Consider the following 16,773-nt stretch of genomic DNA (forward strand, 5'->3'; position numbering starts at 1 on the left):
TGTACTGTTTGTGCAGTATGCTTGCCATGGTACAAGTCACTGCTGGTACAATTTGCTTGTCATAGTACAAGCAAACTAAATTTACTTTCACATTCTGTAATAGATTTAACTTACACATTAAAAGCCCTGCAGACAGAGCTCTGATAAAGCTTATCTCTTGATAATAATATATCTTGTGATGACACGTGTCCACGTCTTACCAGATGATGTGTTCATATGTCCAAAAACATTTGCCAGAGATGGAGACTTTGTGCCTGTCTTTCCCTGGTTACACTTGTCATGCACCAACTTGATGGACGGTAAATACATTCACTCCACCTACGGGATGAGGTCAACGTTTGGCTTGAGCATTTACATGTGTGTTGGAAAGTCATCAACAAATGTGTGTTTCGTAACGATGAACGGTGCTCTCTCTCTCTCTCTCTCTCTCTCTCTCTCTCTCTCTCTCTCTCTCTCTCTCTCTCTCTCTCTCTCTCTCTCTCTCTCTCTCTCTCGTATTAGAACTGTCAGTATAATGGTAGCATTATTATCTCGTGCCGTTATTACAATTGACAGTATCATTAACAGTATATCTACTTAGTTATCATCCCCTTTCCATTTGTTGCCATGTAATCCACCCATTTGCTTCCACCTTTACCCCACAATTCCCCATTTACCCCTTAGATACTTCCTTCCAGTTACCCCTTATTGGTGGCCTTGGAGCGGGTGACGTAACGTGTGTGTGTGTGTGTGTGTGTGTGTGTGTGTGTGTAGGACAGCGTGAAACCCCCTCACGCTCAAGCACTCACCTTGGTCACGCTTAGTGGGCTAGTGGGAGGACGGGGTGAGGGTAGACATTGATGGTGATTATAGTGTGAGCAAATAGGGAGGAAGGTGAGGTGAATGTGACGGTGATGAAGGTGAAAACCACGGTGTCGGATGGTGAGAATGGTAGGGAACATGAGTAATGATGGTGAGGATGAATGTTAAAGATAGTGACAAGATAGTGATAGTGATGGTGATGTAGAAATGATACCGATTGATAAAGGTAATCATACGGATGTTAGAGATGTGGCTAGTGATGTTAGAGATAGCGATAGTGATAGGAACGGTGGCGGTGAAGATAATAGTGAAGGTGATAGTAAAGATAGGGATGCTGATGATAGAAATAGTGACTGTGGTTAGATAAAGAGTGACAGTGATCATAATGAAAGAAAGGCGGATGATACGGTTGAAGGATCCTAAAGACTACAAAGGATTTACGCCCCTAAAGAATGTCTAGAGTGTGACCTCTCTGCTGAACACTGTCATACACCAAGGATGAACATTGTTCACTTGTTCTCTCTTCACAGTGTTATTTAGTGAGTACGCTCTACTGTTCCGATATTAAACAGTTTTTTGCTCTGTGTTCACCTCACAGAAGAGTTCCTGTTCCTTGGTTGTCTGAGAGACACCAGAGATAAACAAACATGAACATTTTAACTATGGATGGAATAAAGTTGCTGTTTATGTTTTGTTAAGATATTAAGTCTAATTTTACAGTTGTGTTTACAGATGGCAGCCATCGTGGCCACGTACACATCTCTAGCCAGAATATGGAGGGAGGGAGGCGAAAATCTGCTATTGACAGTTACTAATTTTCTTCAAAAGAAAGAAAATACATGAATAGGTTATATGATGAACATAGAAAATATTTTAGATATTTAGAAACGATAGAACACTTCATGCACGAGGTGTATAGAGGGAAGCCAGATGATAGATGACATCATGGTATGTTATGAAGTTATTTACCTGCTGCAGAACAGTATTAGTGTCTTCAATTTTTACTGTATGTAGATGAAGTCAGATTAGGAAAGCAGGTATATCAATTGATATCACGTACATCAATGTCATTCAAGAAAATAAATTGAATGTGTGCAGATATTTCAATGGGAAGAAAGCGTTACAGACTCGAATTAGCTTGGGTGATTTCAATGTCCGGGTAGATAGTGATCAGCGGAGGAGTGGTGATTTCAATGTCCGGGTAGATAGTGATCAACTGAGGATTGTGAGGGTGACTAATGCTGCAAGTTATGAAGTTATAATCATGGGAAGGAGTACAAGTGATGGGTTTCTAAGGCCATGAACAAGTGATAGAAGGTATGACGATGATTGATGATGTACACACACACACACACACACACACACACACACACACACACACACACAGGTGAAGGTATGTTTGGTCTTTCTAACTAATGATTGTGTATATCGTGCCTGGGACACGTCGGTGCGATTCTAGAATATGATGGTACGACACGAGCACGACGGTACGATACAAGCACGACGGCACGACCCTTGAGCACGACGGTACGACCCTTAGACATGATGATTTTGCCTTTGACTTGACCCTTAAGGTTTGTGCTCAAGGGTCGTACCGTCGTACTCAAGGGTTGTAACGTCGTTCTCAAGGGTCGTACCGTCGTACTCAAGGGTTGTACCGTCGTGCTCAAGGGTCGTGTCGCCGTGCTCGAGGGTCGTACTGGCGTACTCAAGGATCGTTTCGTCGTGCTCATACATTTCTATATGTAGGACGTACTCCCCTTTTGTCTTACGATGCAGACCACAAAATGCTTCCTTTCCGGATTGAGAACAGATACAGCAAAAATGTAAAGGGAACAGGAAAGAAAGATACATGTGAGAGAATATCTGATGGAATATGTTATGTATAAATGGACTTCGGATTTGCATATGTGATGAAAGACGTCTGATGGTCGTATGAATGATTCAAGAGGAAGGAAACCTTTTGAGTATTTCGGTGGCTGACATTGCAACATGTTGCACAATAGAAGGAAAGCGACGTGACACACACAAGACATGGAAAGAGGAAATAATAAGTTTGGATATGTTAAGATAATGGACGAGAGTACGGAGATAAAATAGGAGAAAGGTACCACACATGAAGGTAGAGTGGAACAAAGAAACATACAAGATGAAGCTATGAATCAAATTGTAAAGAGAAAATGGATGATTGATTGGTGAACATTAGTGAAAAAGTTGAAAAAAAAAAATGCACCAGCGACTGATACTCAAAGATTTATGCTCAAACAGACTTGGTAACAGAACCAAGAGAGATGTCATCACAAATGAAAGCAGATTGAGAAGGTTTTATGAGTGTAGCGAAGAAAAATGCTGAGAGTAACCTACATCAAGCAGGCAGACGATAAATAAGAAATTATATAAAGAAAAGAAATCAGGGATGACCTTAGGACATTTAGAGAGGCCCTTAGAATGATCATGGAGGTCCTTAGAATGATCACAGAAGTTCTGAGGATGATGGAGAGTCTATTGGTTATGATCGTTGAATCGTAAGTGAGGTCTGTATAGTATGGGTAAGATTGGGTTTCTGAGATGTTTCTTAATTACCAGTTGCCCACATTGTGGCCTGGACAGGTCCAGAAAGACTGGAGAACAGAAATTTCTCACCCATAAAAAAATTAGGATAAAACAGATGATGATTTGATTGGCACATACAAGGAAGGTGTACGAGGAAATACTGGAATGAAATGTAACAATGAGTCTTAGAAGAATATGTCCGATCCTGGCAGTCAGAACTAGCTATTATAAAAGTTGGGAGTGGAATAAGGAGAGAGAATAAGGCTCTAGAGATCTGCTTCATTTATCGACTTACAGAAGGTGATCTAGAAACCTCCTCAGACAAAGGCCAACATTGGTGAGTGATGATCGCGATGGTCCACAATAGCTGAGGTAGAGCAACCAAAGGCCAAGTGACAGGTGCCATCAGAGAATCAGGACTGGTTCTCACCAGACTGGAATGCTACAGGGAAGTGTGCTGTCGACTCCCCAGTCTGACCTTCTTGCGCGCGCGCGCGTACACACACACACACACACACACACACACACACACACACACACACTTATGTGTTGAAATACGTCACACCGATGTGGAGATAGACTCCTGCATATGTTAATGATGTAATGTTGTAACATGCTCGGTGGAGGGAGGGGTGACCTTCCAAGAGCAGGTGGTAGATGGTACGACCCTTGAGCACGGTGGTACGACCCCTGAGGACGATGGATGGCCTTTAACTTATGTCTAGGGACAGGTTTAAGGCCGGGCCATCGTACACCATGCTTAAGGGTCGTATTGTGGTCCTCAAGAGTAGTACCATGGTCTTTACGAGTCGCACCATAGTCCTCTGGAGTCGTACAATGGTCTTCATTGGTAACGCCATGGTCCTTAAGTGTCGCACTATGGTCTTCATTGGTAACGCCATGGTCCTTAAGTGTCCTACTATGGTCTTCAAGAGGTTACTGGCATTAGCCAACATCGCCTTCATTCTGTACCAAGCGTCCAGAAGGATCCCATGTCGACTAAAGATAATGATATCCATACACATCAGTTTTTAAGAGACCTTCCTTGACATATGGGTGTGAATCATGGGCCCCAAATTCCGCGATGGAAAGTTAGCTTCCAACACCAGAAGCCAACATCCTTCTGTTGGCAGAGCAAGACGTCCCTGAGATACTCCTTTCCAGAGCTGAAGAATTACTGGACGAACTCCAAGTTCATACTATACTGCCACCTCTACCAAAAAAGACGTTCGACAATATATATATATATATATATATATATATATATATATATATATATATATATATATATATATATATATATATATATATATATATATATTACTAAGAACAACAACTTTCTGGCGAATAAGCGAACAAATAGACACTCGTTAAAAAGGAAGGCAGGCTGAAAGAAAGGTTCCTGAGGTGTGTGTGTGTGTGTGTGTGTGTGTGTGTGTGTGTGTTTTGAAGACACTAGGGTAAGTGTGTTGATACACTTGAGAAAAAGTGTTTCCAGAGTCCATTTCTTTCCCCTTGTAAGTGTTTAGTTGTAAAGTGCTATGATTATTCTACATATTGTTGGACTGAACACTTTAGTGATTAGTGTACATGCATTTCACGCCTGTGATCAATACATTTCCACATGTAATTATGAATATTGTATAAGGTACCTGCAGCTAGAGGTAATTATAACCCCTTTACCACTGTGGTGTGAATCTGTGGGAATTAGTTCACTGCTTGCTGTTATTGCGCAGCCCAGAGCTGCTCTTCTTGTGTGTATAGTGATGTCTGTTCACGGCTGTAATTACGACACACACACACACACACACACACACACACACACACACACACACACACACACATGCATAGTTTTCTCACAAGCAAGAGATTAGAAACAGATACTTCCATGTACTTGTGAGTATACTTGATATAGCTGTAATCATTACACATGATTATTATACATGTAATTATCATACATAGTTGTAATGCCATACATACTTGAAGATAAAGATTACATCTACGATTTTTACTCGTATAGAAATGGCTTGGCAATTCCATCTTTTCTACTGCGTGTAAATTACCATACGTGTTCAATTATCTTGCATATGTATGTCTTATCATCATACACATATGTGGTCTGTCATATATATATATATATATATATATATATATATATATATATATATATATATATATATATATATATACACACCGTCCATGGTTGTGATGAAATGACATACATTTGCCTAAGAATTATACACACTTTTGCCTAATTATCATACATGTGTGTGCCATAATTGCCAGGTAATCTAGGGACAGTTATCCCTCCATCGTAACAGATTGTCAAGTATTGTTCACCTTTGAATTATCGTCCACACATTAACTTCACTACTCCTTGAGCACGACCTTACGACCCTTGGAACTAAATCTTTAAGGGCCAGGTCTTAGGTCGGGCCATCACACCCAAGGGTTGTGCCGTCGTCTTCAAGGCATCAACTCAATGCATTCCATCTCTTGATTAAATATCCATGGCTAATGACCCATTTGTATCTTACCCATACAGCTTGTTAATTACCCATCATGTACTCCAGTTGTGGTAACTCCCATCTTCTTTATCTCTCCTCCTCTCCCTTAACCCCCACCAGGAGGGAAGCTTGGTCCGGATTCGCCTGCCTTCCACTACTACAGCCTCATGAGCGGAACCGAGGAGACGAGAACCATCGCAGCCGTCGCCCTCATCTCCCAGACGGCCACCCACATCCTCGCCGTCAGGTACGTCAGCCACGGCCGCTTGGTGCTAGGGGTGGGAGAAGCGTCCCCGTGTTGGGGAGGGGGTTTAGGGAGCTGTCCAGTAGATAGAGATATAAATAGAAACTTAGTACAAATTTGATAGGGTCGAGTTGGATCGGCATTTGACAGGGTTCGACGGGGGTTCGACAGCTGTGGGCCTTCCAAGTCTCAACTTGGTTAGAATTTTTGTCTCGTCCTGGTCTTGCTCTGGTGTTGGTCCAGTGGACCGCTTCCTCCATGTGCTCTGGAGGGAGGGGGAAGGGGAAGGGGGGGTGAATGGGGCCAAAGGAAGGATGGGATGAAGGGCAGAGCTCCTGTATTCCCCACCACCGCCACATCCTGACCTTGACCAGCGTCTGGAGTAATATATGCAGAGAGGGTCTTTGAACCCTCTGTGTTGGAGGAAGATGGAGTAGTAATGATGGAGGAGGATGGTGGAGTAATGATGGAGGGGTAATGATGGAGGAAGGGAAGGTTTAATAGAGGGTGGGATAGAGGGAGGGAACCCTGTACTTACGACTGGTAGGGTTGGGAGCCGCAGACACTGGCTTACTAACACCAACTCTTTCCTTTAATTGTAGACTTGATCCTTCACCCCTGAGATAAGTGGCCACCGTCTGAGGGAGAGACTCCATCCTTCACCCCAGAGATGGTAGTTCTGGTAGGGTGTACACTCACTCCTTCACCCCAGAGATGAAGGTCTTTTTTTAAGAATTAAGCTCGGCCCTCTATCCCGGAATTAAGCACTCTCTCTCTGTGGCTACACTCCGTCCTTTACCTCAGAGATGAGGGCTTTCATTCGCTCCAGAGAAAAGGCCCTCTTCTGAGGGTAGATTGAGCCCTTAAACCAAGAGATTAGGGCTTCCTGGAGAACCCTAGCTGTACACTGGACCTCCCAGCCGTCAGGGGCGCACCCCCCTTGTATACAAACTATACTGAACCAGTTTTCACTTCTCGTGACGTTATTTCATTATTGATAGATTATCATTATTTTTTGATATACTGATCCCTGGTGTGGCTCAAGGCTGCTCTGCAGGCAGATGAAAGTATCCCTGCGGCTTCCTCTCATCATCCATTAATCATTTGCTCTTTCTCTGTCGTGTGTACAACCGATGGTCTGGGGTCTAGTGATGACCTGGGTTCTAGTCTGACCATCTGTTGTCACATATAAGGCTTTGGGGTCTTCGTCTAACAATCATCTGTTGATTCTTGTAATTAATTTTTGGATGTCTGTATTTACCTACTGCTCGTTTTGTAATTTCTGGAATATTTTTCATTGTGTTGTTTAGAATAGTATTTATACTTTTAATACTTACAGAGAAAATAGTTACTTACAAAGCTTTTTTTTTTTCGTCTTGTGTGTCAAGGTAAGAACCTGCTTGACGCTTCTATCATTTATCATTGTTGATTACTCGTTTATTCTATATATTTTTTTTTATTATTTCTTCTGGTTGTTCTTTTGATTCTATAAAGGTTGTTGGCTTTCATTTATTTGTGTCTGAGAGTTAGAAACCAGACTTTAACCAAACGCTCAACGTTAGAAACCAGGCCTTGGCGACGTCTTTAGACCAGCGATATTTCGAGACTAGAGCCATGTCAGCCACCACACTGACTGTACCCCCTGCCACAGATCTGTGCATAAAAACTCGGATTCTCATGAATCCGGATTCATTGTTGACGTTCGCGAGAATCTGAGAACGTTTGACTATTCCTTTACGATATTTTCGAGCCAAATAGTTTTACTCATTTTCTACATTATTGTTTTAAGTATAAGTGTACCTTCAAATATTAAGTAAACCGAAGGAAACATCGTCACTAGGAAATCAAGTATATAAGTTAGTGGGATTCCTAAGTTTGATATGTCCCCTTTTTGGCTAAGGGGAAAGCAGGTGACTAGGGTAGGTCTTACCCCCTAAATACTCTGGGTAAAGGGAGGATTATAACCTATGTAGGGTGAGACATTGGTCCTCCTAGATAGGTTGGAGGGGAGATGAGGGGATGTCTGCTGACGTGATATAGATGGTGGCAGACAGTATAGTAAAACTGTAGGTTCCTCCACCACTATAGATGGAGACAGTACAATAAAGCTATAGCCTCCTCCCCACCCACCACTCCCTCCGGCACATTAGCTTGCTGGATGAGAACTCTGAAGGACCGCCAGCTGGTGTGGAGAGAGTATACTAACATGGACATTCTACAGGAAAGAGTGAACATAGAATATATGTAATCTACTTTCAGTTGCTGGGCACTCTAGAAAAGACGAATTACAGCCATCACTTTGTAAAGAAAAGTGAATTTCAAGCCCATGCTTTTCATAATAATATTATCAATTTATAAAGATTCATTATTTAGTTATTCATTTGTTTGATGGTGAGGAAAAGTTATGGCCATGTGTGGAGTTCATCTCGTCCGGTTTAATATCATTTCTAGTCCTAGTATATATATATATATATATATATATATATATATATATATATATATATATATATATATATATATATATATATATTGTATATATTGTGGGAATTATTCAAGTGGTGGTTGAGGAATATATCATGAAGGTTGCCCACTAGGTAGGTAGAGAAGGGGTTGAAGGGAGATCCCCCCCCCCCCACGCCCCTGGTTAGGTAGGTATGTCGTGGTGGACTGGATGTTTTCCTCTTACCTACATAGGCAAGTAATGGATGTGAGGGAAGGATAGTTACCCCTTTGGTAGGTTAGGGTAAGTGGAGTGTTGTGGAGCAGTTAACTCCCTAAATAGGTAGGTGGGGGTGGTGGGGGGAGGGCTACCCTTTACCTAGTTCCTCCCTCTCCCCTCCCCTCCCCCCCCCTCCCCTCCCCCCCTCCCCTCCCCCCACAGAACCGGTCCAGGTAGGGTAGCCAACTTTCACCCGCCGTGTCCCCCTCCCCCCCCCCCAACCTAGACCACCACCACTAGAATGTTAATCTTTACCTCCCTGTGTCGTGAAGTGTGTAGGTGTGTTGAGTGTGTAGGTGTGTTCAGTGTGTTGATGTGTTGAGTGTGTTGATTCTCTGGGTGTGGATGTGTTGCTTGATGACGTCTGTTGAGTGGTTTGAGTGCGTGGATGTGTTGATTCTGAAAGTGTGTTGAGTGAGTGGGTGTGTTCAGTGTGGGTGGATGTGGTGTGTGTTCGTGGATGTAATAATGATCATTGTAGCCAAAGCCTTAGACATACGGAGAAAATCCACTCAATAGAAACAGTGAGACTCAAGCAAGAGGAGGGTGGTGGTGGGTGGAGGGACTTTCAAACGATTATTGGGATGGGGCTGTTCTTGCAGTGGTCTGTACCAGCCGGGATGATGGGATCCATGTGGTTGTGGCGCCGAACTGCAACCACGGGGACAAGGGATCCCTGGTGCTAGGAGGTGACGGTGGCGGGTCTGGTGCAGTAGGTTCATCCCGAACTGTCAGATGAAGTGATGGTTGGTGAGAGTCAGGAGGAGCAGTGTGTTGAGCGCCTCACGCTAGGTGGTGTAGGAAGGAGCCAGGATGATTTTGCATGCCCTTTTCTGTACCTCTCTTGTGGCCTCTGTTGTGTGGTGGACGTGGAGGAAGACCAGGCAGGGGGAGGCAGAGATGAGTTTTGGAAGAATGAAAGTTGTGTAAGTGTTCGTGTATTCAGGTGCAGAGGGGGCCAAGTGTACTGAGTCGACGGAGAATGTAGAGACGTTAGCTGGAGGACTTGATGAGGGTGCTGACATGTTCCCTCCAGCTTAGTTTATCGTCCAGAGTGACACTGAGAAGCCTGAACAACCTGGAGGGGACTGGGGCCCAGTTAGGCAATAGGGGATGGGACAGGGTCTGGCGTGGAGTGAGACACCTGGAGGGGATTGGGGCCTTAATGGGACTGTAAGGGATGGAACACCAATGGTAGAGTCGTGAGAACACATCCATCAGCAGGCACATCCATCAAGCAGGCACAATCATCAGCAGGCACAATCATCAGCAGGCACATCTATCAAGCAGTTACATCCATCAGCAGGCACATCCATCAAGCAGGTACATCCATCAAGGCATCATATATAAGGATGAGGCAAGACAAGAGTGCCATCTTGGTGTGCTGTGGGAGGCCACAGGTGAGGGACCTGAAGGTGGAGATGCCCCCTCGGAAGCGCACAGTCTGACGGTGATCACTGAGGACGTACGTCTGCACCGGTGCAATGAGATTGTTCCGCAGCTGAAGGTTGATGACTGTGTTGGCCATTACGTTATGGCTGCCTTGGTCGATCACTTTAGGGTGTGATTACTATATGTGCGCTACGGGGAGGGAGCTTTACAATCGTGTTGCTCTATCTCACAACTTTGTTATATGTACCATGTCTTTACTCGTGTGTGTGTGTGTGTGTGTGTGTGTGTGTGTGTGTGCTAAGCTATACCATATGGGAAAGGAGTTCTATAGTCGTGGGTTCCCGTCTCTTGACCATTTTCTACCATACAACTTTTCATATTCATGTACATTGTCTACATTAACCATATCTTCAATTACTTTTCTTCTATTCGTCCACCATTGTTATACTATAAAAGTATTGCCTCACATTTTGCTCTAGTTCAATGATTAACGTCATATTCTGTTCACTAGTTGTTCTTTCTTCACATATCTCGAAGAACTGTTCGCGGTCTACGTTGTCGATCTGTTTCAAAAACTTAAAAGGTTGTGATCAAGTCACCCTTCACTCTTCTTTCTTTCAAGATGGGCATATTTGAAGGCTCTTAAGCCCTTCGTTATGACTCATTTCTCTTAGTTTTGGTAGATTCTTTGTTGTCCTCCTCTAGACCTTCTCTATTAGCTCTTTGTACTTCTTTAGACGCGGTGACCAAATCTGAGAAGCATATTCTAGTTTTGGCCTAGTGTAGGATATGAACAGCTGGCTCAGTACTTCCTTATCCACGAATTTGAATGCAATTCTCATATTCGCCAGCAGACAGTTGGTCTCCTTAACTATTCTCCTGAAGTGGGTCTCTGGTGACAGGCTAGGACCGATGTCGACTCTTAAGTGTGTGTGTGTGTGTGTGTGTGTGTGACCATATTTTAGTCTTGTGTTGACATGTGCATGTGCATATTTACATGACCATGGGTACGTTTCCTTGTATATTTACCCATGTACGTATTCATGTATACATGACCCTGTGTGGGCGATGCTGGCCGTACACATGAGGAGAGGCAGCCGCCGTGGTGAGGTGGCAAGAGTTGGAGGAGGGTCGAGCTTCGTAATCTGGGTCTGTGGGTCGAACCTTTCCCTCTCGGAGCCCTGGGCCTGTGTCGAGATGTCTCGGTCGACGGTCAACCTTTTATACTCGGGGTTCACTGGTTCATTCTGTGATACATGTGGTTCACTGGTTCATTCTGTGATAGATGGGGTTCACTAGTTCATTCTGTGATAGATGGGGTTCACTGGTTCTTTCCGTGTTGGATGGATAAAGGCAGAAGTACCGGTGATAGATGAATATATAATCAATGAAAGAATGTTGAAGTGACATAGAGAGAGAGAGAGAGAGAGAGAGAGAGAGAGAGAGAGAGAGAGAGAGAGAGAGAGAGAGAGGAACCGGAAGCGCAAATGGTGGAAAGTGAAGGTGGTTCGGGGGTTGTGGTGGGCTGGGGTCCCCCCCTCCCCTAGGAACGAGACGAGGGTCTGTTGTCATGGGTGTCCGGCGTCGGAGAGGAACGGAAGGTGACTTAGATAAGAACAGGAGGAACGGAACACGAGTCACATACTCACAGGACGACGGAAAACGATAAAGATTGGCACAGGAGGAACGGAACATGGACACAACGTATAGCTTTAACGAATACATCAGATGTATTCCAGCGGCTACCAGACCTCATTTTGTAGGACTTTGGGAATCATGGACGTCCTGGGTTCGAACCCCACTATCTGGAGGAGGGTGAGTCAGTTGGTTATAGAGTGAGGGGCGGAAGTCTCCAGAGTGTTCGAATCCCGGGAATTTTCTCCAAACTAAACAAGACGTTGTTGGTGGTAGCGGCCGTTGTGGCGGGAAGTGTTGGGATAAGACGTAGTGTAGGTGGGAGGGTGTAGATGGGACGGTGTAGGTGGTTGATGGATCGGCATACGTGGGAGGGAGATGTACATGGGCTGTGGGATGCCCACATAACTGTAAACATGACTCGTCGACTTGTGCCCCATTTTCTCGGATCACCGAGTCCACCTCTCTCTCTCTCTCTCTCTCTCTCTCTCTCTCTCTCTCTCTCTCTCTCTCTCTCTCTCTCTCTCTCTATCTATCTATCTATCTATCTATCTATCTATCTATCTGTCTATCTGTGTGTGTGTATATATATATATATATATATATATATATATATATATATATATATATATATATATATATATATATATATATATATATATGTGTGTGTGTGTGTGTGTGTGCCCCGTCAAGAAGAATGGACGGACGAACCAAAAAAAAAAAAAAAAAAGGGGGAAGAAAAGAGGTAAAGATCGTGAGGTACCGTGACTTGCAGCACCAAAAGTGAACGTTCAGAAACAGTTATGTTCGACCCCCCCATCCCCACTCCACCCCAAGAACACCCCCTTCCCAACCCCATTAAACCCCCATCCCGTCTCTGTATCTGTCTGTCTGTGTGCATCTGTCTGTCTGTCTGTGTGCATCTGTCTGTGTGTATCTGTCTGTCTGTCTGTGTGTATCTGTCTGATCTGTGCTGCATCCTGTTTCTCAAAGAATTTTTCTGATATCAACACCAAATTAATTGTTGTTAGTAGTAGTAGTAGTAGTAGTAGTAGTAGTAGTAGTATTCAATTCAGTAAGTGAAACATCTTAGGCAACATTGAAATTGCTAGTAATCGAGGAAGATTTGGGATAGAAATACTAAAATTGGAGAAAATTTGTGAAATTGGACAGGGAAAATGAGTAAAATGGACGGAAAATAGTAAATTTCATGAGAATATATTAGAACTGGAGGGAAAAAGAATAAATTGGACTAAGATATGGTTATTTTGATACTCCTGGGTCTCTTTCACACGTTTCCAATGTTTTCTGATCATTACTTTGAAGGAAATGTGTTGGTTTCCTTGACGAAACCAAAAGGGGTTTCCTTGGGCCGATTTCTGTGGTGTTTTTTAAGAGGTTTCTGAGGTTTTATTTGACGAACCATTATAGGTTTTTATCGTGAGGTTTCTGTGGGGTTTTTTGGCTAAGTACTCCCGTTGTAGTGTAGGTTTCTAACATAATTCTGGTTTCTTTGACGGATTAGTTCTATATTCTAAGAGTCAGATGCATGAGGAGTGTGTTGGATTTTTGTTTGTCTGTGTGTGAACACGTTCTGCTTTTGTGTGATTTAAAGAACAGAGAACAGTACATGCTTAGAACTTTGTACTTCCCTACAGTTATCACCCACACAGCCCACATACTGAGTATATCTGGCTGAATGGCGTTGCATGAATTTACATATTGAATAGGAAAAAATATATGTTTGGTACAGATGGTATAACTCAGGAGTGTTCAGTGTTGACACACTCAGACTGATAACACATGTGTGTTAGGAAATGATAAACGATATGGCGTATCAGTTTGTTGGTTTGCACGTTAATGGGGTCGTTAGTTATTTTGATTATTATTAATTGATTGCGGGACATAAGACACCATTGATTTCCTTGTGATGGAGTACTCGATGTTTTCCTGCGCATTGAGTTGGTTGGCTTGGTACGTAGTGCTGATGAAAGTGTCGACCTGTCGAATGGTATGTGTCAGACGTCGAATGATGACTGCTGTCGTCATCTGTCGAGAGGTGTGTCGAGTGTTTGTGTCATCTGTCGAGTAGGTGTCGAGTGTGTGTGTGTCGAGTGAGGGAGGCAGTGTATCCACCTACCTTTCTGCTGCTTCATCGTGTTTTGCAACGTCTGTTGAAACTCTTGTACATGCTTACCCAATCCATCCTGTACCTTCTGCTGTTCTCTGTGGCTGTTGCCCTGTCTGTCTGTCTGTGGCTGTTGCCCTGTCTGTGGCTGTTACCCAGCCTGTCTGTCTGTCTGTCTGTGGCTGTTACTCTCCTGTCTACTATATACTTGTTTATTTATCTTGCCCAGGGATTTCTGCAACGCAGTCAGCCACGTTTACCAGCCTGGACCACAGGGCAGGAATGGTTTATATATATATATATATATATATATATATATATATATATGTGTGTGTGTGTGTGTGTAAAAGGGAAAGGAGGAACCATTGTTACTATTTTTGACTCGGGAACGACAACAGTTCTGTAAAACTGCCAGTTCACGTCGTTACGAGGCCGTTCGCTTGTTAGACTGGGAAAGTAGCGCCGCCCTGGGGAGAAGGGTGCATGTTGGAAGGGACTGGCCAGTTAGGTAGTTAGAGGCAACGAAAGGGGAAGGCAATTAAAGAATTTGATATGATGGATTCATATGATTCAAGAATTAGGTAGTTAGTGAGTGAATAGTGATTAGGGGGGCTGTTGGAGAGTTAGGAGTGATTAAATGAACAGTTCGATAGTCAGGGATTGCTAAGAGCGGGATGAGTGGTTCAGTAATTAGGTGCCTATGGGTGGCTAGGAGGTCAAGGGTGGTTAAACTAGATAGTTCAGGCTGCTGGCTGCTTGGTTAGATGCACGTAGATGGGTAGGTAAGATTAACCATCAGTTTCGTCAGGCGCTTCGAAACGACCTGCTGAATTGGTAGTTTGTATAATGTAAAGGGGGGGAGGGGGGTGTTGCCGGACTCCGCCGCGAGCGAAAAGTCACCTTCGGTGAGGCTCTGTCATCAACGGACGAACTAATTCGCTTGATAGGAGTCCTTGCTGTCCCTGCTGCTGAATGTAGCGCAGCTTTAGAGCTGCAGGATGCCCTGGATGGGGATTTCTGGGATTAAAGTCCCAGGGCGTATTTACGACAGGTGAGCTGGGGTTGTATGATGATAACGATTGTGTACATACACACACACTATATATATATATATAATATATATATATATATATATATATATATATATATATATATATATATATATATTTGTAGTGTATTTTCGTGTTGCAACCTTTGCAACATCTGTCACAGCCAGGCTCTGTAATGGAGTGTAGCGCTTTATAACGTAAGACGTAATAACCTGTTGTCTTACACCACTCGTAACGCTGACGGCTCATATGTTACCAGGAAGTGTTGGTGTGGTGAAGGGGACTCAAGGTGTGTGTTGGTGTGGTGAAGGAGACGCAAGGTGTGTGTTCGTGTGGTGTAGGGGTCATAAGGTGTGTGTTTGTGTAGTGTATGGGTCGTAAGGTGTGTGTTGGTGTGGTGAAGGGGACGCAAGGTGTGTGTTTGTGTGGTGTAGAGGACGCAAGGTGTGTGTTTGTGTGGTGAAGGGGACGCAAGGTGTGTGTTTGTGTGGTGTAGGGGGCGCAAGATGTGTGTTTGTGTGGTGTAAGGGAGTCAGAGGCTATCCGTGTGTTTGGCAGGTCTGTTGACAACACACATTAGATATATTCAAGACATTTGTTAATAGGAAATCATCATCCAGTCATCTCCATATAACATTTGAACCTCGCGCCAATACGGTTCCCGAGTTACGCGCAAAACAAACAAGTACTTAGGTAAGGACGTGTGTGTGTGTGTGTGTGTGTGTGTGTCTGTGTGTGGTAAGACGCCGCTACATCTACTTTCCCTCATGAATTATGATTCTCTCTCTCTCTCTCTCTCTCTCTCTCTCTCTCTCTCTCTCTCTCTCTCTCTCTCTCTCTCTCTCTCTCTCTCTCTCTCTCTCTCTCCTATTTCCGTGGTTCACATTCGCCCTCAGAGCTATTTCCTCTGATGTGCCACAAAACCGGACATATTCACCAATGTAATTCTTCATCGAGATTATTGTCAAATATTGACATTTCCACTTATCATGGACTTGTATATATATAGACAACCCTTCAGATGTTAATATTCGAGTTACCGTTATTATTCTGTAGTCAAACAAATATTTTGGTGAATATAATAACATTCTTAGATCCCAAAATCAGTGGAATGCGTTAAAGATGTCCTTCCTTGTGTTGTGGTCTAGAGTTGTGGTTGTGGTCTAGAGTTGTGGTTGTGGTCTAGAGTTGTGGTTGTGGTCTAGAGTTGTGGTTGTGGTCTAGAGCTGTGGTTGTGGTCTAGAGCTGTGGTCGTGGTCTAGAGTTGTGGTTGTAGGCGGGTCTGGCCTTCTGCTGGTGTCTAGGAGCACAACAACACACACCTGGGGGTTTACCCTCTCCACTCCTGGAGCATCAAGGAACGCACGGAGGAGCGGCAGGGACCACGAGTGGTGCTGGTGGCAATAATCCCCCAGAGTAATCACCAGGTGTGCTGGGAGACAGCAACCTCCTCCTCCCTCCCAGGCAGTGCGCTGGGTGGTAATGACACGGGAGATGGGGTGAAGGGGGGGCGGGTTGGTAGAATGTCTGGGAGGTTGAGGAGAAGTGGGTGGGTGGTGGATAGAGAGGTCATGGGGTACAGCCACTCTATAGAGTATTATAGAAGTCTTGTTCAGGTCCTTCTTGGAAGTGATGGAGGTGTCAGAACCATCTATATATACACTGCTCATTCAGTGTCTTGTAGAAGACTTACTTGACCAGAACCCTCCCTCCCTCCCTCATCCCACCAGAAGGCTTGCTCAGAC

The 16,773-nt window shown here is 44.0% G+C and overlaps 1 protein-coding gene across 2 annotated transcripts in view; it reads left to right on the forward strand.

Moving 5' to 3' along the window:
• The window catches only part of LOC139758675 (uncharacterized), an 84,370-nt gene that overhangs the window by 33,596 nt on the left and 34,001 nt on the right, over positions 1–16,773 (forward strand). For both annotated transcript variants that reach the window (XM_071680262.1, XM_071680264.1), the window contains exon 3: positions 5,982–6,108. In XM_071680262.1, coding sequence (XP_071536363.1) covers positions 5,982–6,108 — 127 coding nt within the window. The remainder of the gene's footprint in view (positions 1–5,981; positions 6,109–16,773) is intronic.

This window comes from Panulirus ornatus, chromosome 31 (genome assembly GCF_036320965.1).
Source record: "Panulirus ornatus isolate Po-2019 chromosome 31, ASM3632096v1, whole genome shotgun sequence".
NCBI lineage: Eukaryota > Metazoa > Arthropoda > Malacostraca > Decapoda > Palinuridae > Panulirus > Panulirus ornatus.